At 48.4% G+C, this 24,182-nt stretch overlaps 1 protein-coding gene and 1 long non-coding RNA gene across 3 annotated transcripts in view; both read right to left on the bottom strand.

The window, feature by feature from the left end:
• Positions 1 to 342: 342 nt before the first annotated feature.
• Positions 343 to 24,182, bottom strand: part of gpn1 (GPN-loop GTPase 1) — a 51,299-nt gene continuing 27,459 nt past the window's right edge. For both annotated transcript variants that reach the window (XM_056411952.1, XM_056411953.1), the window contains 11 exons: positions 16,469 to 16,575; positions 16,334 to 16,371; positions 14,297 to 14,375; positions 13,332 to 13,426; positions 13,088 to 13,133; positions 12,675 to 12,821; positions 12,371 to 12,453; positions 12,106 to 12,145; positions 7,529 to 7,619; positions 7,258 to 7,353; positions 343 to 686 (listed from right to left, as the gene is read on the bottom strand). In XM_056411952.1, coding sequence (XP_056267927.1) covers positions 580 to 686; positions 7,258 to 7,353; positions 7,529 to 7,619; positions 12,106 to 12,145; positions 12,371 to 12,453; positions 12,675 to 12,821; positions 13,088 to 13,133; positions 13,332 to 13,426; positions 14,297 to 14,375; positions 16,334 to 16,371; positions 16,469 to 16,575 — 929 coding nt within the window. In that variant the 3' untranslated portion in view covers positions 343 to 579. The remainder of the gene's footprint in view (positions 687 to 7,257; positions 7,354 to 7,528; positions 7,620 to 12,105; positions 12,146 to 12,370; positions 12,454 to 12,674; positions 12,822 to 13,087; positions 13,134 to 13,331; positions 13,427 to 14,296; positions 14,376 to 16,333; positions 16,372 to 16,468; positions 16,576 to 24,182) is intronic.
• LOC130192183 (uncharacterized) lies at positions 1,347 to 1,799 on the bottom strand. Its single transcript, XR_008831345.1, has 2 exons — positions 1,755 to 1,799; positions 1,347 to 1,597 (listed from the first exon to the last, which is right to left on the bottom strand). It is a non-coding gene; the product is annotated as an uncharacterized LOC130192183 (long non-coding RNA).

Genomic DNA, 24,182 nt, shown 5'->3' with positions numbered 1-24,182 from the left:
CGCCTGAGGGGCCCCCACCCAGGGGACCAGCATCGGGGCCGGGTGCTCTGGAGACCGGGCAGGGGGCCTGGGGGCCGCCCTGACAGCACTAGAACCTCAGTGTGTACTATTGTTCGTCCCACCTCTTCATCAGAACCACGCTGCCTCGTGGGCAGGGGGGAGGAGCCTATGCACACACACAAAGAGACGGGCAGCGTGGTGCCTTCAGGGGCGTGAACAGAGCATGGAGTTCAGAGCGCTGGAGGCACAGAAGCTTCACGGAGGAGGAATCCTGGCGAGGACGACCGGAGCATTATGCACTTATGTAAATGAGGCGATATGTAAATGAGACAATACAAAACAAATACTTTACTTTTATTTGCAGATCATAAATCCTGTTTTTACAACATAAACGATGATGAAGAACACAAAGAAAGAAGAAAAGAGTCTTTAGGATAAAAAAATAGAACCTTTTATTTTCTCAGACGGGGAGGAGGAGCAGGGGTCACCTGATCAGACAGGAAGTTCAGGTGTTGCTGTGGTTAATTCTGTCAATCTCTTTTCTCCCGACATTTAGGGGTCAGGCTGAGGGGTCAGAGGTCAAGGGTCATCAGGCACCTCACACCTCCTGTTTCGGACCTGCACCACCTCCTTCCTCTCCTTCAGGAAGGTTCCGAAGGAGTCGCCCTCTTTGCTCTCCTCCGTCGCTGAGGAAAGAAAATAGTGCACGTGAGCGTCCCTATAGTGCACGTGAGCGTCCCTATAGTGCACGTGAGCGTTCCTATAGTGCACGTGAGCATTTGTATGTCCCTATAGTGCACGTGAGTGTCCCTATAGTGCACGTGAGCGTTCGTATGTCCCTATAGTGCACGTGAGCGTCCCTATAGTGCACGTGAGCATCCCTATAGTGCACGTGAGCGTCCCTATAGTGCACGTGAGGTCCCTTAGTGCACGTGAGCATCCCTATAGTGCACGTGAGCGTCCTATAGTGCACGTGGCGCCCTATAGTGCACGTGAGCGTCCTATAGTGCACGTGAGCGCCCTATAGTGCACGTGATAGTGCACGTGGCCCCTATAGTGCACGTGAGCGTATTTAGTGCACGTGAGCGTCCCTATAGTGCACGTGGCGTCCCTATAGTGCACGTGAGCGTACCTTTAGTGCACGTGAGCGTCCCTATAGTGCACGTGAGCGTACCTATAGTGCACGTGAGCGTCCCTATAGTGCACGTGAGCGTACCTATAGTGCACGTGAGCGTACCTATAGTGCACGTGAGCGTCCCTATAGTGCACGTGAGCGTCCCTATAGTGCACGTGAGCGTTCCTATAGTGCACGTGAGCATTTGTATGTCCCTATAGTGCACGTGAGCGTCCCTATAGTGCACGTGAGTGTCCCTATAGTGCACGTGAGCATCCCTATAGTGCACGTGAGCGTTCGTATGTCCCTATAGTGCACGTGAGCGTCCCTATAGTGCACGTGAGTGTCCCTATAGTGCACGTGAGCATCCCTATAGTGCACGTGAGTGTCCCTATAGTGCACGTGAGCGTTCCTATAGTGCACGTGAGCATTTTTATGTCCCTATAGTGCACGTGAGCGTCCCTATAGTGCACGTGAGCGTCCCTATAGTGCGTGGCGTCATGTCCCTATAGTGCACGTGAGCGTCCCTATAGTGCACGTGAGCGTCCCTATAGTGCACGTGAGCATTTGTATGTCCCTATAGTGCACGTGAGCGTCCCTATAGTGCACGTGAGTGTCCCTATAGTGCACGTGAGCGTACCTATAGTGCACGTGAGCGTTCGTATGTCCCTATAGTGCACGTGAGCGTCCCTATAGTGCACGTGAGCGTACCTATAGTGCACGTGAGCGTACCTATAGTGCACGTGAGCGTTTATAGTGCACGTGAGCGTCCTATAGTGCACGTGAGCGTCCCTATAGTGCACGTGAGCGTCCCTATAGTGCACGTGAGCGTACCTATAGTGCACGTGAGCGTCCCTATAGTGCACGTGAGCGTACCTATAGTGCACGTGAGCGTCCCTATAGTGCACGTGAGCGTCCCTATAGTGCACGTGAGCGTACCTATAGTGCACGTGAGCGTCCCTATAGTGCACGTGAGCGTTCGTATGTCCCTATAGTGCACGTGAGCGTCCCTATAGTGCACGTGAGCGTTTGTGCGTCCCTATAGTGCACGTGAGCGTCCCTATAGTGCACGTGAGCGTACCTATAGTGCACGTGAGCGTCCCTATAGTGCACGTGAGCGTCCCTATAGTGCACGTGAGCGTCCCTATAGTGCACGTGAGCGTCCCTATAGTGCACGTGAGCGTCCCTATAGTGCACGTGAGCATCCCTATAGTGCACGTGAGCGTCCCTATAGTGCACGTGAGCGTCCCTATAGTGCACGTGAGCGTACCTATAGTGCACGTGGCGTCCTATAGTGCACGTGAGCGTCAGTATGTCCCTATAGTGCACGTGGCGTCCCTATAGTGCACGTGAGCGTCAGATGTCCCTATAGTGCACGTGAGCGTCAGATACCTATAGTGCACGTGAGCGTCCCTATAGTGCACGTGAGCGTCCCTATAGTGCACGTGAGCGTCCCTGTAGTGCACGTGAGCGTCCCTATAGTGCACGTGAGCGTTCGTATGTCCCTATAGTGCACGTGAGCGTCCCTATAGTGCACGTGAGCGTTCGTATGTCCCTATAGTGAACGTGAGCGTCCCTATAGTGCACGTGAGCGTCAGATGTCCCTATAGTGCACGTGAGGCGTCATGTACCTATAGTGCACGTGAGCGTCCCTATAGTGCACGTGAGCGTCCCTATAGTGCACGTGAGCGTTCGTATGTCCCTATAGTGCACGTGAGCGTCCCTATAGTGCACGTGAGCATTCGTATGTCCCTATAGTGCACGTGAGCGTTCGTATGTACCTATAGTGCACGTGAGCGTCCCTATAGTGCACGTGAGCGTCCCTATAGTGCACGTGAGCGTCCCTATAGTGCACGTGAGCGTCCCTATAGTGCACGTGAGCGTCCCTATAGTGCACGTGGCGTCCCTATAGTGCACGTGAGCGTCGTGATGTCCTATAGTGCACGTGAGCGTCCCTATAGTGCACGTGAGCGTCCCTATAGTGCACGTGAGCGTACCTATAGTGCACGTGAGCGTCCCTATAGTGCACGTGAGCGTCCCTATAGTGCACGTGAGCGTACCTATAGTCCCTATAGTGCGTGGCGTCCCTATAGTGCACGTGAGCGTCCCTATAGTGCACGTGGCGTCCCTATAGTGCACGTGAGCGCCCCTATAGTGCACGTGAGCGTCCCTATAGTGCACGTGAGTCCCTATAGTGCACGTGAGCGCCCTATAGTGCACGTGGCGTCCCTATAGTGCACGTGGCGTCCCCTATAGTGCACGTGAGCGTCCCTATAGTGCACGTGGCGTCCCTATAGTGCACGTGAGCATCCTATAGTGCACGTGGCGTCCTATGTGCGTGCACGTGAGCGCCCCTATAGTGCACGTGGCGTCCCTATAGTGCACGTGAGCGTCCCTATAGTGCACGTGAGCGTTCGTATGTCCCTATAGTGCACGTGAGCGTCCCTATAGTGCACGTGAGCGTCCCTATAGTGCACGTGAGCATCCCTATAGTGCACGTGAGCGTCCCTATAGTGCACGTGAGCGTCCCTATAGTGCACGTGGCGTCCCTATAGTGCGTGAGCATGTCCCTATAGTGCACGTGGCGTTCCTATAGTGCTGCGTGAGCGCCCTATAGTGCACGTGAGCGTCCCTATAGTGCGTGAGCGTCCCTATAGTGCGTGAGCGTCCTATGTCCTATAGTGCACGTGGCGTCCCTATAGTGCACGTGAGCGTCCTATAGTGCACGTGAGCGTACCTATAGTGCACGTGAGCGGCCTATATAGTGCATGTGAGCGTCCCTATAGTGCACGTGAGCGTACCTATAGTGCACGTGAGCGTACCTATAGTGCACGTGAGCGTCCCTATAGTGCACGTGAGCGTCCCTATAGTGCACGTGAGCGTCCCTATAGTGCACGTGAGCGTTCGTATGTACCTATAGTGCACGTGAGCGTCCCTATAGTGCACGTGAGCGTCCCTATAGTGCACGTGAGCGTCCCTATAGTGCACGTGAGCGTCCCTATAGTGCACGTGAGCGTCCCTATAGTGCACGTGAGCGTCCCTATAGTGCACGTGCCCTATAGTGCACGTGAGCGTCCCTATAGTGCACGTGAGCGCCTATAGTGCACGTGGCGTCCCTATAGTGCACGTGGCGTCCTATAGTGCGTGGCGTCCCTATAGTGCACGTGTGGCCCCTATAGTGCACGTGAGCGTTCGTATGTACCTATAGTGCACGTGAGCGTCCCTATAGTGCACGTGAGCGTCCCTATAGTGCACGTGAGCGTCCCTATAGTGCACGTGAGCGTCCCTATAGTGCACGTGAGCGTCCCTATAGTGCACGTGAGCGTCCCTATAGTGCACGTGAGGCCCTATAGTGCGTGGCGTCCCTATAGTGCACGTGAGCGTCCCTATAGTGCACGTGAGCGTCCCTATAGTGCACGTGAGCGTCCCTATAGTGCACGTGAGCGTCCCTATAGTGCACGTGAGCGTCCCTATAGTGCACGTGGCGTGCGTACCCCTATAGTGCACGTGAGCGCCCCTATAGTGCACGTGAGTGTCCCTATAGTGCACGTGAGCGTCCCTATAGTGCACGTGAGCGTTCGTATGTCCCTATAGTGCACGTGGCCCCTATAGTGCCGTGAGCAGAGTCCCCCTATAGTGCACGTGAGCGCCCTATAGTGCACGTGAGTATGTCCCTATAGTGCACGTGGCGTTGGTATGTCCCTATAGTGCACGTGAGCGCCCTATAGTGCACGTGGCGTCCCTATAGTGCACGTGAGCGTCCCTATAGTGCACGTGAGCATCCCTATAGTGCACGTGAGCGTTCGTATGTCCCTATAGTGCACGTGAGCGTCCCTATAGTGCACGTGAGCGTCCCTATAGTGCACGTGAGCGTTCGTATGTCCCTATAGTGCACGTGAGCGTCCCTATAGTGCGTGGCTACCTATAGTGCACGTGAGCGCCCTATAGTGCGTGGCGTCCTATAGTGCACGTGAGCGTTCCTATGTCCCTATAGTGCACGTGAGCGTCCCTATAGTGCACGTGAGCGTTCGTATGTCCCTATAGTGCACGTGAGCGTCCCTATAGTGCACGTGAGCGTCCCTATAGTGCACGTGAGCGTACCTATAGTGCACGTGAGCGTCCCTATAGTGCGTGAGCGTCCCTATAGTGCACGTGAGCGTCCCTATAGTGCACGTGAGCGTCCCTATAGTGCACGTGAGCGTCCCTATAGTGCACGTGAGCGTCCCTATAGTGCACGTGAGCGTACCTATAGTGCACGTGAGCGTCCCTATAGTGCACGTGAGCGTCCCTATAGTGCACGTGAGCGTCCCTATAGTGCACGTGAGCGTCCTATAGTGCACGTGGCGTCGTATGTCCCTATAGTGCACGTGAGCGTCCTATAGTGCGTGGCGTCCCTATAGTGCACGTGAGCGTCCCTTATAGTGCACGTGAGCGTCCCTATAGTGCACGTGAGCGCCCTATAGTGCACGTGAGCGCCCCTATAGTGCACGTGAGCGTCCCTATAGTGCACGTGGCGTCCCTATAGTGCACGTGAGCGTCCTATAGTGCACGTGAGCGTCCCTATAGTGCACGTGAGTCCCTATATAGTGGCACGTATGTCCCTATAGTGCACGTGAGCGTCCCTATAGTGCACGTGAGCGTCCCTATAGTGCACGTGAGCGTCCCTATAGTGCACGTGAGCGTCCCTATAGTGCACGTGAGCGTTCGTATGTCCCTATAGTGCACGTGAGCGTCCCTATAGTGCACGTGAGCGTCCCTATAGTGCACGTGAGCGTCCCTATAGTGCACGTGAGCGTTCGTATGTCCCTATAGTGCACGTGAGCGTCCCTATAGTGCACGTGAGCGTCCCTATAGTGCACGTGAGCATTCGTATGTCCCTATAGTGCACGTGAGCGTTCGTATGTACCTATAGTGCACGTGAGCGTCCCTATAGTGCACGTGAGCGTCCCTATAGTGCACGTGAGCGTCCCTATAGTGCACGTGAGCGTACCTATAGTGCACGTGAGCGTCCCTATAGTGCACGTGAGCGTCCCTATAGTGCACGTGAGCGTTCGTATGTCCCTATAGTGCACGTGAGCGTCCCTATAGTGCACGTGAGCGTCCCTATAGTGCACGTGAGCGTCCCTATAGTGCACGTGAGCGTCCCTATAGTGCACGTGAGCGTCCCTATAGTGCACGTGAGCATTCGTATGTCCCTATAGTGCACGTGAGCGTCCCTATAGTGCACGTGAGTGTCCCTATAGTGCACGTGAGCGTCCCTATAGTGCACGTGAGCGTTCGTATGTCCCTATAGTGCACGTGAGCGTACCTATAGTGCACGTGAGCGTCCCTATAGTGCACGTGAGCGTACCTAGTGCGTGGCGTCCTATAGTGCACGTGAGGCGTCCCTATAGTGCACGTGAGCATCCCTATAGTGCACGTGAGCGTCCCTATAGTGCACGTGAGCGCCCCTATAGTGCACGTGAGCGCTCGTATGTCCCTATAGTGCACGTGAGCGCCCTATAGTGCACGTGAGCGCGTCCCTATAGTGCGTGGCGTCTATAGTGCGGAGCGCCCTATAGTGCACGTGAGTCCTATAGTGCGTGAGCCCCTATAGTGCGTGCGCGTCCTATATAGTGCACGTGAGCGTCCCTATAGTGCACGAGCGCCCCTAGTGCACGTGAGCCCCTATAGTGCACGTGAGCGTTCCTATAGTGCACGTGAGCGTTCGTATGTACCTATAGTGCACGTGAGCGTACCTATAGTGCACGTGAGCGTCCCTATAGTGCACGTGAGCGTACCTATAGTGCACGTGAGCTGGCGTCCTATAGTGCACGTGAGCGTCCCTATAGTGCGTGAGCGTCCCTATAGTGCACGTGAGCGTACCTATAGTGCACGTGAGCGTCCCTATAGTGCACGTGAGCGTCCCTATAGTGCACGTGAGCGTACCTATAGTGCACGTGAGCGTCCCTATAGTGCACGTGAGCGTCCCTATAGTGCACGTGAGCGTTCCTATGTCCCTATAGTGCACGTGAGCGTCCCTATAGTGCACGTGAGCGTCCCTATAGTGCACGTGAGCGTTCCTATGTCCCTATAGTGCACGTGAGCGCCCGCCCCCTCAGGCTGCTAGCCAATAGGAATGCTCCGCATCCTTCGGGTCTCACCGCTGTGATCGATGTCGTCCGTGTCGCTGTCCTCGTCCTCCTCGCTGTCGTCAGGGTTACCGCGCATCATGATGAGGTCACTGGGTCCGGCGAAGTCTGGGGACAGGAAGCAGAAGAACACGACACAAGGGCTTTTATTGTGAAACAGGAAGCTGCACATCAGAAACGTTCATGTGGACAGTCGGTCATCTGGGACTCATTTTACATGACAGTGTATTATTAATGCGGGTCAGAATACACACACATGTACATATACACATTATACATGTACCTGCTGGAGGTGCGCTGCTCATGTCGACCGCGCCCAGGTCCTTCCTGAGCCGCTCCAGCTGCTCCTGCTGCTTCCTGCTCTGAGCCTCCGCCTGTGGACAGGAAGTCAGTGAACACTTCAAAATAAAAGCCCTGCTCCTCTCTGGAAACAGAACCCTGGTGACTCCGTCAGTGGCGGCTGGTGAATTTTTTGTGTGGGGGGGGGGGGCGCAGTTGGGCGACGCGGTTTAAATATCACTCAACAATGAGAAGAAAAGAGGTTGTGAGTAGAATATAGTAGAACACAAAGCTTTATTTAAAGAACACAGCGTGCTCAACACGGTCCAACAACAACTAAACACACTGTGACTTTAGAGGCTCAGAGCAGCTTTAAGGAACATGGGGGGCGGGGCTTCAGAGGGTCACACAATAGAAGAGCTTCACCTCACATGGAAGAGGTTCAGTCAGAGATCACATGTTACATGGGGACAGAGTAGAGTCAGAGAGATCACATGTTACATGGGGGACAGAGTAGAGTCAGAGATCACATGTTACATGGGGACAGAGTAGAGTCAGAGATCACATGTTACATGAGGACAGAGTAGAGTCAGAGATCACATGTTACATGGGGACAGAGTAGAGTCAGAGATCACATGTTACATGAGGGACAGAGTAGAGTCAGAGATCACATGTTACATGGGGACATAGTAGAGTCAGAGAGATCACATGTTACATGGGGACAGAGTAGAGTCAGAGATCACATGTTACATGGGGACAGAGTAGAGTCAGAGATCACATGTTACATGGGGGACAGAGTAGAGTCAGAGATCACATGTTACATGGGGACAGAGTAGAGTCAGAGAGATCACATGTTACATGGGGACAGAGTAGAGTCAGAGATCACATGTTACATGAGGGACAGAGTAGAGTCAGAGATCACATGTTACATGGGGACATAGTAGAGTCAGAGATCACATGTTACATGGGGACAGAGTAGAGTCAGAGATCACATGTTACATGGGGACAGAGTAGAGTCAGAGATCACATGTTACATGGGGACAGAGTAGAGTCAGAGATCACATGTTACATGGGGACAGAGTAGAGTCAGAGATCACATGTTACATGGGGACAGAGTAGAGTCAGAGATCACATGTTACATGAGGGACAGAGTAGAGTCAGAGATCACATGTTACATGGGGACATAGTAGAGTCAGAGATCACATGTTACATGGGGACAGAGTAGAGTCAGAGATCACATGTTACATGGGGACAGAGTAGAGTCAGAGATCACATGTTACATGGGGACAGAGTAGAGTCAGAGAGATCACATGTTACATGGGGACAGAGTCAGAGATCACATGTTACATGGGGACAGAGTAGAGTCAGAGAGATCACATGTTACATGGGGACAGAGTAGAGTCAGAGATCACATGTTACATGGGGACAGAGTAGAGTCAGAGATCACATGTTACATGGGGACAGAGTAGAGTCAGAGAGATCACATGTTACATGGGGACAGAGTAGAGTCAGAGATCACATGTTACATGGGGACAGAGGAGTCAGAGATCACATGTTACATGGGGACAGAGTAGAGTCAGATCACATGTTACATGGGGACAGAGTAGAGTCAGAGATCACATGTTACATGGGGACAGAGAGTCAGAGATCACATGTTACATGGGGACAGAGAGTCAGAGATCACATGTTACATGGGGACAGAGTAGAGTCAGAGATCACATGTTACATGGGGACAGAGTAGAGTCAGATCACATGTTACATGGGGACAGAGGAGTCAGAGATCACATGTTACATGGGGACAGAGTAGAGTCAGAGAGATCACATGTTACATGGGGACAGAGTAGAGTCAGAGATCACATGTTACATGGGGACAGAGTAGTCAGAGATCACATGTTACATGGGGACAGAGTAGAGTCAGAGATCACATGTTACATGGGGGACAGAGTAGAGCCAGAGATCACATGTTACATGGGACAGAGTAGAGTCAGAGATCACATGTTACATGGGGGACAGAGAGTCAGAGATCACATGTTACATGGGGGAGATCACATGTTACATGGGGACAGAGTAGAGTCAGAGAAGAGTCATGTTACATGGGGACAGAGTAGAGTCAGAGATCACATGTTACATGGGGACAGAGTAGAGTCAGAGATCACATGTTACATGGGACAGAGTAGAGTCAGAGAGATCACATGTTACATGGGGACAGAGTAGAGTCAGAGATCACATGTTACATGGGGACAGAGTAGAGTCAGAGATCACATGTTACAGTCAGAGATCACATGTTACATGGGGACAGGATCACATGTTACATGGGGACAGAGAGAGTCAGAGATCACATGCATGGGGACAGAGTAGAGTCAGAGATCACATGTTACATGGGGACAGAGTAGAGTCAGAGATCACATGTTACATGGGGACAGAGTAGAGTCAGAGATCACATGTTACATGGGGACAGAGTAGAGTCAGAGAGATCACATGTTACATGGGGACAGAAGTCAGATCACATGTGGGACAGAGTAGAGTCAGAGATCACATATGTTCCATGGGGACAGAGTAGAGTCAGATAGATCACATGTTGAGTAGAGTCAGAGAGATCACATGTTACATGGGGACAGAGTAGAGTCAGAGATCACATGTTACATGGGACAGAGTAGAGTCAGAGAGATCACATGTTACATGGGGACAGAGTAGAGTCAGAGAGATCATGTTACATGGGGACAGAGTAGAGTCAGAGAGATCACATGATACATGGGGACAGAGTAGAGTCAGAGAGATCACATGTTACATGGGGACAGAGTAGAGTCAGAGAGATCACATGTTACATGGGGACAGAGTAGAGTCAGAGAGATCACATGTTACATGGGGACAGAGTAGTCAGATCACATGTTCCATGGGGACAGAGTAGAGTCAGATCACATGTTACATGGGGACAGAGTAGAGCCAGAGAGATCACATGTTCCATGGGGACAGAGTAGAGTCAGATCACATGTTCCATGGGGACAGAGTAGAGTCAGATCACATGTTCCATGGGGACAGAGTAGAGTCAGATCACATGTTCCATGGGGACAGAGTAGTCAGATCACATGTTCCATGGGGACAGAGTAGAGTCAGATCACATGTTCCATGGGGACAGAGTAGAGTCAGATCACATGTTCCATGGGGACAGAGTAGAGTCAGATCACATGTTCCATGGGGACAGAGTAGAGTCAGATCACATGTTCCATGGGGACAGAGCCTCCTGTAGAGTCGCTCCTCTCTAAAGTCTCCATAACTCTCTGGTTAAAGTCATCATGTCTGTAATCAGCCTCCATCATTCTGAGGGAATGTGTCTGTTTCACAACTTCTTCCTTGTGTTTCGATGCAGTTCGGTCTGCAGACAGGGTTAGCTTCATGCTGTTAGCTCGTTAGCTTCAAGCTGTTAGCTCGTTAGCTTCATGCTGTTAGCTCGTTAGCTTCATGCTGTTAGCTAGTTAGCTTCATGCTGTTAGCTAGTTAGCTTCATGCTGTTAGCTCGTTAGCGTCATGCTGTTAGCTCGTTAGCTTCATGCTGTTAGCTCGTTAGCTTCATGCTGTTAGCGAGTTAGCTTCATGCTGTTAGCGAGTTAGCTTCATGCTGTTAGCGAGTTAGCTTCATGCTGTTAGCTCGTTAGCTTCATGCTGTTAGCTTCATGCTGTTAGCTCGTTAGCTTCATGCTGTTAGCTCGTTAGCTTCATGCTGTTAGCTTCTTGCTGTTAGCGAGTTAGCTTCATGCTGTTAGCGAGTTAGCTTCATGCTGTTAGCGAGTTAGCTTCATGCTCTTAGCGAGTTAGCTTCATGCTGTTAGCGAGTTAGCTTCATGCTGTTAGCGAGTTAGCTTCATGTTGTTAGCGAGTTAGCTCCATGCTCTTAGCTAGATGCTGCATTAACATTCGTGCTTTCCACTTGTCTGCAGCTCTTTAGGCCCCTCCCCCCGTTGTAGTCCAGAGAGTTTCAGTCCCTTTGGAACAACAGACAGGGGAAACTAAACAGCATTACTCACTGAGCTCCAGCTAACAGCTCCGTTAGCTACCTGCTCCCGTAGCTCCGTGGAGCTCTCTGGCTGAGGGCACGATACCGGTCTCTGATTGGCCGAATAGTCCAGTCACGTGAAATAATAAACGATGTCATTGGCCAGGGCACATGTTTGCGCCCCAAGATTCACGTTTCATCCTCCAATGAGAAGCCGTCCTTGCCGAAACGACCGTGAAATGTTTGCTCGCTGCCGCACACACACGTTGGGCCGGCGCCCGTAAAGGGGGCGGGGCTTCTCTCCGTGATGATGAGTGGCGATATATTATTGATGTCACATTTAACTTAAGTGGTTGTTGACAGGCTGACTGTCTCCCACACACATTTAGCGCGTCAACACGGTATATTTACTATTTAAATGATTTGGTATATTATGTTTTTTGACAGGATGTATTATATTTTTTTCTTCCTCTTTTTTTTTTCATCTCCAAATTTTAAGAGGGGCGGCGCCCTAGCGCCCTCTATGGACGCACCGCCACTGCTCACAGTCCTTCAGGTCCAGGGGTTAAACCATGACAGACAACACTCACCAGCTGCTGACGGAGCCTCTCGTACTCAGGTCGATAGTCCCTGAGGAGGAGGAGGAAGAGGAAGAAGAGGAGAAGGAGAGTTCAGTTCAATCACCTTCACCAGAAGAGAATTCATCAAACTACCGTCATTTAAAGAAAACATCAACACATCTAAACTCCACTATCATGATCAAGGACTGAGGAACCAAGGACTGAGGAATCAAGGACTGAGGACTCAAGGAGCCCTTTAAAGGGAACAGGAAGCGTTGCGTAGAACAAGACTCACCTCTCGTACTCCTGGGCGGCGTCTTCCACCTGAACGAACAGCTCGTCCAATCCGCTGCCAGAGACCGAGGACACGCCCACAACCTGAGGACAGGGGGAGGGGCCTTTAGAACCGGGTTCTACCGACTCCTTCACTCTGGGTTCTACCGACTCCTTCACTCTGGGTTCTACCGACTCTTTCACTCTGGGTTCTACCGACTCCTTCACTCTGGGTTCTACCGACTCTTTCACTCTGGGTTCTACCGACTCTTTCACTCTGGGTTCTGCCGACTCCTTCCCTCTGGGTTCTGCTGGCGGTTCCTCACCCTCAGGTGCGTGTAGAACTCGTCCAGAACCAGACTCATGGAGCGCGTCAGGTTGCTGGCGTACGAGCTCTCCTGGTTCAGGGCCTCCTGGAAGACCTCGAAGTCCTGCATCCACTCCACCGCAAAGCTGTGGTCGATGATGTCGGTCTGCAGGCGACAGGAAGTCAACCAGGGAGACAGAAAGTGAACTAACGAGACAGGAAGTGAACTAACGAGACAGGAAGTGAACTAATGAGACAGGAAGTGAATCAAAGAGACAGGAAGTGAATCAAAGAGACAGGAAGTGAACCAACGAGACAGGAAGTGAACCAACGAGACAGGAAGTGAACCAACGAGACAGGAAGTGAACTAATGAGACAGGAAGTGAATCAAAGAGACAGGAAGTTAACTAACAAGACAGGAAGTGAGCTCACTTTGTTCATGGCCACGATGAAGGGCAGCTTGGTCTTGTAGAGGATACTGGAGGAGACAAGGAGACAAGGCATCATCCCTTTGAAGGCTTTAGGTTCTTACATTCTGGAACCTTCTGAAGGTCTCCGTTGGTGTCGCCCTGGCGCCCCCTGCTGGAGGGACTCAGTACTGCGTGATGTTTGACCCTTGTCATTTCTCTTTGATCTTGTGTGAATGGAATGTAAACACGGGGCTCAGGTGTGGTACCTGCAGGCGTAGAGCATGTTGGACATGAAGGTGATGGGGCTGACGCTGCGGACCGTGTCCATCACGTACACCACCACGCACGGGAACGACGAGGCCTGCAGCACACACGAGTTTCAAAATAAAAGCCCGGAAACAGAACCATCAGCACCAGAACTGGAGAACAGAACAACGTGGTTCTGAGGGTTCTAAGGGTTATAAGGGTTCTGTGGGTTATAAGGGTTATGAGGGTTCTGTGGGTTATAAGGGTTCTAAGGTTTCTGAGGGTTATAAGGGTTCTGAGGGTTATAAGGGTTCTGTGGGTTATAAGGGTTCTAAGGTTTCTGAGGGTTATAAGGGTTCTGTGGGTTATAAGGGTTCTAAGGTTTCTGTGGGTTATAAGGGTTCTAAGGTTTCTGTGAGTTATAAGGGTTCTGTGGGTTATAAGGGTTCTGTGGGTTATAAGGGTTCTGTGGGTTATAAGGGTTATGAGGGTTAATATACACTTTTATTAATCCCCAAGGGGAAATTAGTTCTCTGCATTTAACCCATCCTTAGTTATTAAGGAGCAGTGGGCTGCAGTGATGCAACTGGGGGTGCAGTGCCTTGCTCAAGGACACTTCGACTTGCTACTAATGGGGAGAGCGGGGATCGAACCCACAACCTTGCGGTTGCAGGACGGCCCTCTTACCCCACTGAGCTACAGCCGCACCGGTTCTGTGGGTTATAAGGGTTCTGTTGGTTATAAGGGTTCTGTGGGTTATAAGGGTTCTGAGGGTTATAAGGGTTCTGTGGGTTATAAGGGTTCTGTTGGTTATAAGGGTTCTGAGGGTTATAAGGGTTCTGTGGGTTATAAGGGTTCTGAGGGTTATAAGGGTTCTGAGGGTTATAAGGGTTCTGTTGGTTATAAGGGTTCTGAGGGTTATAAGGGTTCTGTGGGTTATAAGGGTTCTGTGGGTGCGGGTCAATGAAAAGAGAACCGGACCCACCAGAGTCTCGGTGATGATGGTTCCAGACGCAGACCAGGTGAAGACTTCAATCTGACCCGGGGTGTCAATCAGCACATAGCTGAGAGGAGAGGAGACAGGAGAGAGAGGAGACAGGAGACAGGAGAGAGGAGACGAGAGAGGAGAGAGAAGAGGAGAGAGACAGGAGACAGGAGAGAGGAGACAGGAGAGAAGAGAGGAGAGAGAAGAGGAGAGAGACAGGAGACAGGAGAGAAGAGAGAAGAGACAGGAGACAGGAGAGAAGAGACAGGAGAGAGGAGACGAGAGAGAAGAGAGGAGAGAGGAGGGAGACAGGAGACAGGAGAGAGGAGACAGGAGAGAGAGGAGAGAGACAGGAGACAGGAGAGAAGAGAGAAGAGACAGGAGACAGGAGAGAAGAGACAGGAGAGAGGAGACGAGAGAGAAGAGAGAAGAGGAGAGAGACAGGAGACAGGAGACAGGAGAGAAGAGACAGGAGAGAGGAGACAGGAGAGGAGAGAGACAGGAGACAGAAGAGACAGGAGAGAGGAGAGGAGAGAGACAGGAGACAGGAGAGAAGAGACAGGAGAGAGGAGACAGGAGAGAGGAGACAGGAGAGGAGAGAGACAGGAGACAGAAGAGACAGGAGAGAGGAGAGGAGAGAGGAGAGGAGAGAGACAGGAGACAGAAGAGACAGGAGAGAGGAGAGGAGAGAGACAGGAGACAGGAGAGAAGAGACAGGAGAGAGGAGACAGGAGAGAGGAGAGGAGAGAGACAGGAGACAGGAGAGAGAGACAGGAGAGAGGAGACAGGAGAGAGGAGACAGGAGAGAGGAGAGGAGAGAGGAGAGGAGAGAGACAGGAGACAGGAGAGAAGAGACAGGAGAGAGGAGAGAGGAGACAGGAGAGAGACAGGAGACAGGAGAGAAGAGACAGGAGAGAGAAGAAAGGAGAGACAGGAGAGAGGAGACAGGAGAGAGGAGAGAGGAGAGAGAGGAGAGAGGAGAGAGGAGACAGACAGGAGAGAGGATAGAGAGGAGAGAGACAGGAGAGAGGAGAGGAGACACTTCAGACTGAACCAGGTCCACCAACAACCTTCAGATCCTCAAGAGCAGGGGTCCCCAAACTTCTTCCTGAGGGCCACATAACGTTTCCCTTGTCTTGGGGGGGGGGGGGGGTGCTAGTGAGAGGTGAGAGTGCTCACCTGTGTGCAGCGCGCCACTCGCTGTGAGCGCTGCGCTGCAGACAGCGTTTAACGGAGCAGCGTGCGCTCTGATCGCTCTGATCGCTCTCTTAATGAAGTATCGATACTAAAGATATGCTAAGTCACATCGTTTTTAACGTACGGTACTTCGTTAGCATCGCTACACGTGACAGCAGCAGATGTAGCGGACTAACATTCAAGCTAACCTAACTTCCCAAACGCTGTGGACATCTGAACGCCGATTGGCCGAGACGCGACACGTCCATCAAAGATGTTCTATTGTGAAGAGCACCACTCCACATTTTCTCCGCGTCTCACTGCATCTCAACGGCAGCGGGCCAGGTGAACAACATAATACATCGGAACGCGTCTCTGGTATTGTTCAGGGGGCGGGGCCACATGGGGAGGCGGGCCGGATGCGGCCCGCGGGCCGTAGTTTGGGGACCACTGCTCAAGAAGTACCCAGGAGGTTCTCCTCTTGAGGAGGATCCAGGAGGTTCTCCTCTCTTGATGAGGAACCAGGAGGTTCTCCTCTTGAGGAGGACCCAGTAGGTTCTCCTCTCTTGAGGAGGATCCAGGAGGTTCTCCTCTCTTGAGGAGGATCCAGGAGGTTCTCCTCTTGAGGAGGACCCAGGAGGTTCTCCTCTCGAGGAGGACCCAGGCGGTTCTCCTCTCTTGAGGAGGACCCAGGAGGTTCTCCTCTCTTGACGAGGACCCAGGAGGTTCTCCTCTCTTGAGGAGGATCCAGGAGGTTCTCCTCTCTTGAGGAGGACCCAGGAGGTTCTCCTCTCTTGACGAGGACCCAGGAGGTTCTCCTCTCTTGACGAGGACCCAGGAGGTTCTCCTGTGCTCACTCACCGGTGGTCCTGCTGCTTCTTCTCTAGGAACTGCATCACCTGGAGAACAGAACACCAGGTTGGTCATGATGTCATCAACAGAACACCTGGTGATGTCATCAGAGGGGGGCGTTGTGAAGGGAGGGGGCGGAGTCACCTGGTCGAAGCGCGTGGCGAACAGGTTGAGCGAGGTCACGATGCCCCCGTTGGGCCCCAGGCCGTACTGCTTCATCACCTCCTTGTAGTTCACCGTGTCCCTGATGTCTAAAGAGAACCACAGAACCTCATGTTCTCATGGTGCAGAACCACAGAACCTCATGTTCTCATGGTGAGGAACATACACATACATATATATATATGTATGTATATGTGTATATATATATGTATATGTATGTATGTATATACATATATACATACATATGTATGTATATATATATGTATATGTATATATACATATACATATATATGTGTATATATTAGGGCTGTCAATCGATTACAAAAAATTAACTAATTAATCGCAGATTTTGAAAATCATTAATCTCGATTAAAAGGTTTTTTTTCTTCTAAAGACTAAATCTTCTAAATGAACGAGTAATCCCTTCAGACAGCGTGTATTTTAGACACTTGTTTAATTGTATTCTTTTTTAAAGACAAAACTTCACACAGAGCTGTGTTTTCAAAGAGGCTCCTACCTATAAAGGGACAGTGAGGTATTTAATATCGTGGATGATAAATTGTTTCTTCAGTGAAACATCAGATTAGTAAACAAGGTGTATTTGAGACACATTGGTCCTGTCATCTTTAACACTGAACAGCGGACCAGTGGCCTTGATGAACTGACAAATATGTCATGTTAACCCTCTGGAGGCTGGGCGCGTTTACTCGATTTTACAAAAACATGTAAATTCACCTTTTAAAGTCTTTTGTGACACATCCCAGTGTTTCCCCACCATTCTATCAGGGTGAGGCCCCGCCCCCCTGTAATGTTCTCTAAGCGCCAGATTACAGCAGAAGTAATGTACGGTTCTTTCCTTAGAGACGTCTTTGTTCTTTATTAAACTAAACGTCTGTTGTTGGTCGTCTCTCCAGCAGAAGTAATGTACGGTTCTTTCCTTAGAGACGTCTTTGTTCTTTATTAAACTAAACGTCTGTTGTTGGTCGTCTGTCCAGCAGAAGTAATGTACGGTTCTTTCCTTAGAGACGTCTTTGTTCTTTATTAAACTAAACGTCTGTTGTTGGTCTTCTCTCCAGCAGAAGTAATGTACGGTTCTTTCCTTAGAGACGACTGTGTTCATTATTGAACTAATCGTCTGTTGTTGGTCATCTCTACAGCAGAAGTAATGTACGGTTCTTTCCTTAGAGACGTCTTTGTTCTTTATTAAACTATGCGTCTGTCGCTGGGCGTCCCTCCAGCAGAAGTAATGTACGGTTCTTTCCTTAGAGACGTCTTTGTTCTTTATTAAACTAAACGTCTGTTGTTGGTCGCCTCCAGCAGAAGTAATGTACGGTTCTTTCCTTAAGACATCTTTGTTCTTTATTAAACTAAACGCCTGTTGTTGGTCATCTATCCAGCAGAAGTAATGCACGGTTCTTTCCTTCAAGGCGTCTTTGTTCTTTATTAAACTAAACGCCTGTTGTTGGTCGGCTCTCCAGCAGAAGTAATGTACGGTTCTTTCCTTCAAGACGTCTTTGTTCTTTATTAAACTAAACGCCTGTTGTTGGTCTTCTCCAGCAGAAGTAATGTACGGTTCTTTCCTTAGAGACGTCTTTGTTCTTTATTAAACTAAACGTCTGTTGCTGGTCGCTCCAGCAGAAGTAATGTACAGTTCTTCCTTAGAGACCCTTGTTCTTTATTAAACAACGCCTGTTGCTGGTCGCCTCCAGCAGAAGTAATGTACGGTTCTTTCCTTAGGGACGCCTTTGTTCTTTATTAAACTAAACGCCTGTTGGTCGTCTCCAGCAGAAGTAATGTACAGTTCTTTCCTTAGGGACATCTTTGTTCTTTATTAAACTAAACGCCTGTTGTTGGTCGCCTCCAGAAGTAATGTACGGTTCTTTCCTTAGGACGTCTTTGTTCTTTATTAAACCGCCTGTTGCTGGTCTAGCCTCCAGCAGAAGTACGGTTTCTTTCCTTAGAGACGTCTTTGTTCTTTATTAAACTAAACGTCTGTTGTTGGTCGCTCTCCAGCAGAAATAATGTACAGTTCTTTCCTCAGAGACGCCTTTGTTCTTTATTAAACTAAACGTCTGTTGTTGGTCGCCTCTCCAGCTGAAGTAATGGGTTCTTTCCTTAGAGACGTCTCTTGTTCTTTATTAAACTAAGCGTCTGTTGTTGGTCGTCTCTCCAGCTGAAGTAATGTAAGGTTCTTTCCTTAGAGACGTCTTTGTTCTTTATTAAACTAAACGCCTGTTGTTGGTCGCCTCCAGCAGAAGTAATGTACGGTTCTTTCCTTAGAGACGCCTTTTGTTCTTTATTAAACTAACCGTCTGTTGTTGGTCGCCTCTCCAGCAGAAGTAATGTACGGTTCTTTCCTTAGAGACGTCTTTGTTCTTTATTAAACTAAACGTCTGTTGTTGGTCGCCTCCAGCAGAAGTAATGTACGGTTCTTTCCTTAGAGACGCTTTGTTCTTTATTAAACTAGCGCCTGTTGTTGGTCGTCTCCAGCTGAAGTAATGTGCGTTCTTTCCTTCAAGACGCCTTTTGTTCTTTATTAAACCAAACGTCTGTTGTTGGTCGCCTCCAGCAGAAGTAATGTACGGTTCTTTCCTTTAGAGCGTCTTTGTTCTTTATTAAACTAAACGTCTGTTGTTGGTCTCCAGCAGAAGTAATGTACGGTTCTTTCCTTAGAGACGCCTTTGTTCTTTATTAAACTAAACGCCTGTTGTTGGTCGCCTCCAGCAGAAGTAATATACGGTTCTTTCCTTAGAGACGCCTTTGTTCTTTATTAAACTAAGCGTCTGTTGTTGGTCGCTCCAGCAGAAGTAATGCACGGTTCTTTCCTTAGAGGCGTCTTTGTTCTTTATTAAACTAAACGCCTGTTGTTGGTCGCCTCCAGCAGAAGTAATGTCGGTTCTTTCCTTAGAGCGTCTTTGTTCTTTATTAAACTAAACGTCTGCTGTTGGTCGTCTCTCCAGCAGAAGTAATGTACGGTTCTTTCCTTAGAGGCGTCTTTGTTCTTTATTAAACTAAGCGTCTGTTGTTGGTCGTCTCTCAGCAGAAGTAATGTACGGTTCTTTCCTTAGAGCGTCTTTGTTCTTTATTAAACTAAACGTCTGTTGTTGGTGGTCTCTCCAGCAGAAGTAATGTACGGTTCTTTCCTTAGACGTCTTTTGTTCTTTATTAAACTAAACGTCTGTTGTTGGTCGTCTCTCAGCAGAAGTAATGTACGGTTCTTTCCTTAGAGACTTCTTTGTTCTTTATTAAACTAGACGTCTGTTGTTGGTCGTCTCTACAGCAGAAGTAATGTACGGTTCTTTCCCTAGAGACGTCTTTGATCTTTATTAAACTAAACGTCTGTTGTTGGTCGTCCTCCAGCAGAAGTAATGTACGGTTCTTTCCTTAGAGCGTCTTTGTTCTTTATTAAACTAACGTCTGTTGTTGGTCGTCTCTCCAGCAGAAGTAATGTACGGTTCTTTCCTTAGGGCGTCTTTGTTGCTATTAAACTAAGCGTCTGTTGGTGTTCGTCTACAGCAGGAAATATGCAGTTTCTCATGAGACGTCTTTGTTCTTTATTAAACTAAGCGTCTGTTGGTCGTCTCTACAGCAGAAGTAATGTCACGGTTCTTTCCTTAGGCGTCTTTGTTCTTTATTAAACTAAACGCCTGTTGTTGGTCGTCTCCACAGCAGAAGTAATGCGGTTCTTTCCTTAGAGCGTCTTTGTTCTTTATTAACCTAAACGTCTGTTGTTGAGTACGTCTCTCAGCAGAAGTAATATGCAGTTCTTTAGGCGTCTTTGTTCTTTATTAAACTAACGTCTGTTGTTGGTCGTCTCTCCAGCAGTAAATGATAAGTTCTTTTAGGTCTTTTCCTTCAAGGCGTCTTTGTTCTTTCTAAGCGTCTGTTGTTGTCTCAGCAGAAGTAATGTGGTTCTTTTGCTTGAGAGCGTCTTTGTTCTTATTAAACTAAACATCTGTTGGTGGTCTCTCAGCAGAAGTAATGTACGGTTCTTTCCTTAGAGCGTCTTTGTTCTTTATTAAACTAAGCGTCTGTTGTTGGTCGCCTCTCCAGCAGAACTAATGTACGGTTCTCTCCTTAGAGACGTCTTTGTTCTTTATTAAGCTAAACGACTGTTGTTGGTCGACACTCCAGCAGAAGTAATGTACGGTGCTTGCCTTAGAGGCGTCTTTGTTCTTTATTAAACTAAGCGTCTGTTGTTGGTCGTCTCCAGCAGAAGTAATGTACAGTTCTTTCCTTAGAGGCGTCTTTGTTCTTTATTAAACTAAACGTCTGTTGTTGGTCGTCTCCAGCAGAAGTAATGCACAGTTCTTTCCTTAGAGACGTCTTTGTTCTTTATTAAACTAGCGTCTGTTGTTGGTCGTCTCTCAGCAGAAGTAATGTACGGTTCTTTCCTTAGAGGCGTCTTTGTTCTTTATTAAACTAAGCGTCTGTTGTTGGTCGTCTCTCAGCAGAAGTAATGTACGGTTCTTTCCTTAGAGGCGTCTTTGTTCTTTATTAAACTAAGCGTCTGTTCTTGGTCGTCTCTGCAGCAGATGTAATGTACGGTTCTTTCCTTAGTGGCGTCTTTGTTCTTTATTAAACTTAAACTAAGCGTCTGTTGCTGGTCGTCTCCAGCAGAAGTAATGTACGGTTCTTTCCTTAGAGTCGTGTTTGTTTTTATTAAACTAAACGTCTGTTGTTGGTCGCTCTCCAGCAGAAGTAATGTACGGTTCTTTCCTTCAAGAGCGTCTTTGTTCTTGATTAAACTAACGTCTGTTGTTGGTCGTCTCTCAACCCAGAAGTAATGTACGGTTCTTTCCTTAGAGACGTCTTGCTATTAAACTAAACGTCTGTTGTTGGTCGCTCTCCAGCAGAAGTAATGTACGGTTCTTTCCTTCAAGACGTCTTTGTTCTTTATTAAACTAAACGTCTGTTGTTGGTCGTCTCTACAGCAGAAGTAATGTACGGTTCTTTCCTTAGAGACGTCTTTGTTCTTTATTAAACTAAACGTCTGTTGTTGGTCGTCTCCAGCAGAAGTAATGTAAAGTTCTTTCCTTAGAGACGTCTTTGTTCTTTATTAAACTAAACGTCTGTTGTTGGTCATCTCTCCAGCAGAAGTAATGTACGGTTCTTTCCTTAGAGACGTCTTTGTTCTTTATTAAACTAAACGTCTGTTGTTGGTCGTCTCCAGCAAAAGTAATGTACGGTTCTTTCCTTAGAGACGTCTTTGTTCTTTATTAAACTAAACGTCTGTTGTTGGTCGTCTCTCCAGCTGAAGTAATGTACGGTTCTTTCCTTCAAGACGTCTTTGTTCTTTATTAAACTAAACGTCTGTTGTTGGTCGTCTCTCCAGCAGAAGTAATGTACGGTTATTTCCTTCAAGACGTCTTTGTTCTTGATTAAACTAAACGTCTGTTGTTGGTCGCCTCCAGCAGAAGTAATGCACGTTTCTTGCCTTAGAGACGTCTTTGTTCTTTATTAAACCAAACGTCTGTTGTTGGTCGCCTCCAGCAGAAGTAATGTACAGTTCTTTCCTTCAAGACGCCTTTTGTTCTTTATTAAACTAAACGTCTGTTGTTGGTCGCCTACAGCAGAAGTAATGTACGGTTCTTTCCTTCAAGACGTCTTTGTTCTTTATTAAACTAAACGTCTGTTGTTGGTCGTCTCTACAGCAGAAGTAATGTACGGTTCTTTCCTTAGGGACGTCTTTGTTCTTTATTAAACTAAACGTCTGTTGCTGGTCGTCTCTCCAGCAGAAGTAATGTACGGTTCTTTCCTTAGAGACCTCTTTGTTCTTTATTAAACTAAACGTCTGTTGCTGGTCGTCTCTCCAGCAGAAGTAATGTACGGTTCTTTCCTTAGGGACGTCTTTGTTCTTTATTAAACTAACCGTCTGTTGTTGGTCGTCTCTCCAGCAGAAGTAATGTATGGTTCTTTCCTTAGGGACATCTTTGTTCTTTATTAAACTAAACGTCTGTTGCTGGTCGTCTCTCCAGCAGAAGTAATGTACGGTTCTTTCCTTAGGGACGTCTTTGTTCTTTATTAAACTAAACGTCTGTTGCTGGTCGTCTCTCCAGCAGAAGTAATGTACGGTTCTTTCCTTAGAGACGTCTTTGTTCTTTATTTAACTAAACGTCTGTTGTTGGTCGCCTCCAGCAGAAATAATGTACGGTTCTTTCCTTAGAGACGTCTTTGTTCTTTATTAAACCAAACGCCTGTTGTTGGTCGCCTCCAGCTGAAGTAATGTAAGGTTCTTTCCTTCAAGACGCCTTTGTTCTTTATTAAACTAAACGTCTGTTGTTGGTCGCCTCCAGCTGAAGTAATGGGTTCTTTCCTTAGAGACGTCTTTGTTCTTTATTAAACTAAACGTCTGTTGTTGGTCGCCTCCAGCAGCATGTCATTCTGTCTCTAGTGTCGGTCACTCTTCTCTCCGTCTCGCCGCAGAGCTCCATGCCGGCGTGTTCGCGCGCATCGGGCGGAGCAACAACAAAGTCCCTTTACCTTCCGCCCGTCACGACGCCGCCTCTGCTCCTCAGTGAATATGGAGCAGCAGACGGGAGGAAGGAGGCGGACTGCCGCGGCTCGACACTCAGAGGAGAGAAACAACTTCAACGACACCGGAAGTAAACACAGTTGCGTTAATTGCGTTAAAATATTTTAGTGCGTTAATCGCGGCCAAATTAGTCGCATAGATTAACGCGTTAACGCTGACAGCCCTAATATATATACATGTATGTATGTATGTATGTGTGTGTGTATGTGTGTGTATGTATGTATATGTATCTGTATGCAGGCACGTGCACAGACATTTTGGGGGGCAGGTGCTCAAATTTAAAAAAAGGGCACCCAATGCCACAAAAATAATTCTGACAGAGTTGAAGCATTAGCATCAATAAACTGATGATGTCCTCGACCTGCGTTTCCTCTGGCAGCATCATTTTCTTTATGAATAAAGATGAATTATTATATAGCAACAACAGTACAAGCGTTCTGATTGGCTAATGGGTCGTCATGCCAGCCACGTATTGCCCTCCTGGTCTGATACGGATCCGTATCGCCCTCTTACGTCATTTTCAAAATGAGCGATATTGATAGACATCAACAGACATCCCTCTGAACAAGAGAGGCCGTATGATTTTTTTTTCAGTCTGGCCACGCAAATCCTAGACTAGCCCCTGTTAAATAGAACAGAATAAGAATTCACTCTCTCTCTTCTCTCTCTTCTCTCTCTATTCTCTAAACATAACTAACGTCAGTAAACAGATGCAAGGCTTTGAAATCACGGATTTCGTGAGTTTTTGTTTGTTTATTTTTTTAGGAAACGTCGGACCAGTTGTGACGTCATGTTTTCAGCAGCGCTAATTAGGGCTGCAACTAACGATTATTTTGATAATCGATTAATCGGTTGATTATTCTATCGATTAATCGGATAAAAAAACAAAAAAACTTTAATTTTCAACCCTTTATTCAAAACAGGGTCCGTACGGTCATGGAAAATCTGGAAAAGTCATGGAATTTTTAAATGGCTATTAGCAGGCCTAGAAAAGTAATTGAAAAAAATAAAATCCCAAAATATTTGGAAAAGTAATGCAAATTTGTTTTATTCAAATTTTAATTTACACTGTATATATACGGTATGCTTTGGAATTCTCATTGTTAGTTTAAATACTACATCTTCTCACTTTGTCACGTATAGACAGAGTTTTCACAAAAT

This window comes from Pseudoliparis swirei, chromosome 4 (genome assembly GCF_029220125.1).
Source record: "Pseudoliparis swirei isolate HS2019 ecotype Mariana Trench chromosome 4, NWPU_hadal_v1, whole genome shotgun sequence".
NCBI lineage: Eukaryota > Metazoa > Chordata > Actinopteri > Perciformes > Liparidae > Pseudoliparis > Pseudoliparis swirei.
This window is presented reverse-complemented; position numbering and strand designations above follow the sequence as displayed.